The sequence below is a fragment of the Hippocampus comes genome, unplaced genomic scaffold (genome assembly GCF_001891065.2).
Source record: "Hippocampus comes isolate QL1 unplaced genomic scaffold, H_comes_QL1_v1.1 C16787008, whole genome shotgun sequence".
Lineage (NCBI taxonomy): Eukaryota > Metazoa > Chordata > Actinopteri > Syngnathiformes > Syngnathidae > Hippocampus > Hippocampus comes.
Genome location: NW_017838886.1, coordinates 1 through 860, shown reverse-complemented (window position 1 = coordinate 860; position 860 = coordinate 1). Strand labels below are relative to the sequence as shown.

The 860-nt window shown below is 49.7% G+C and overlaps 1 protein-coding gene across 1 annotated transcript; it reads right to left on the bottom strand.

Annotated features, from left to right (window-relative positions):
- Positions 1–169: 169 nt before the first annotated feature.
- Positions 170–844, bottom strand: LOC109509149 (protein lifeguard 1-like). Its single transcript, XM_019859045.1, has 2 exons — positions 524–844; positions 170–418 (listed from the first exon to the last, which is right to left on the bottom strand). The coding sequence occupies exons 1-2, from the start codon at positions 806–808 to the stop codon at positions 185–187; spliced, it is 519 nt and encodes a 172-aa protein (XP_019714604.1). The 5' UTR covers positions 809–844; the 3' UTR covers positions 170–184.
- Positions 845–860: the final 16 nt, after the last annotated feature.

The window sequence follows — 860 nt, the reverse complement described above, 5'->3', positions numbered from 1 at the left end:
AAAAAAAAAAACAACTCTGAATCTGGCTTGACGCCTTCACTGTGATTTAAACCTTAACCTCGGCGTTAAACCCCAACCCCACTCTCAAGCAGAACCGCGCAGGATGACAGTGCTAAATGTCAATTTAGACAATAAAACAGAATAACAGGGTCTCTAAACATGATCCCTGATGAACACCACAGCACTAAGTAGCACTATATATTCGGGGGTCACCCACCAGACCGATGATGTTCCAGGGGTGTTTGCGTCGGAGGGACTTGGCGCAGTTCAGAGCAATGCAGACCACGAGGAAGATGATGAAGGAGCTAACATAAACCCAAATGTTCCTCTGCACCGCCTTCTTCACCACACTCGAGAAGGTGAACACGCTCACCACGCTGAATGTGAACACCAGCTGCAGGGTCAGGATGCTGAACACCTACAGGGGGACACACCCATTAAATATTGTCAGGCTGTCCCGACAAATTTTCTGACATTTTGTCACGGGCGTTATTTTGGGCTAAACGTCTGGCACATCACCAACCTTGCGAACAAACGCTCTCCTGACTGTCTTGTCGTCGAAAGCCGACGTCTCTGCCAACGGGACTTCCTCAGACTGACCCTCCGCTTTCATTTCGGGGCAGGGCTGGTCACCCTCTGCCACGTTGCATTCCATCGTTTCACCTTTGGGTTCATCATGTTCCACTACTAAGTCTTGGGAGTAGGGCGGCGGATCTTGCTGTATCGGTTCTTCGTACGGAGGGGGCGATGGTTGAGCGGACACATCGGAACCCGAGGGCTCGAACGTTGTCTCCCCTAGATCTGACATTCTAGAGATTAAAACAGACAAAAAACATTGATTTGCACCTTTTGTCATTGTC

Coding starts and splice junctions, on each gene's coding strand:
- LOC109509149 (XM_019859045.1), bottom strand. CDS start 808: ATGTCAGATCTAGGGGAGACAACGTTCGAGCCCTCGGGTTCCGATGTG. Junction 419..523: donor GGAGAGCGTTTGTTCGCAAG/GTTGGTGATGTG, acceptor GTCCCCCTGTAG/GTGTTCAGCATCCTGACCCT.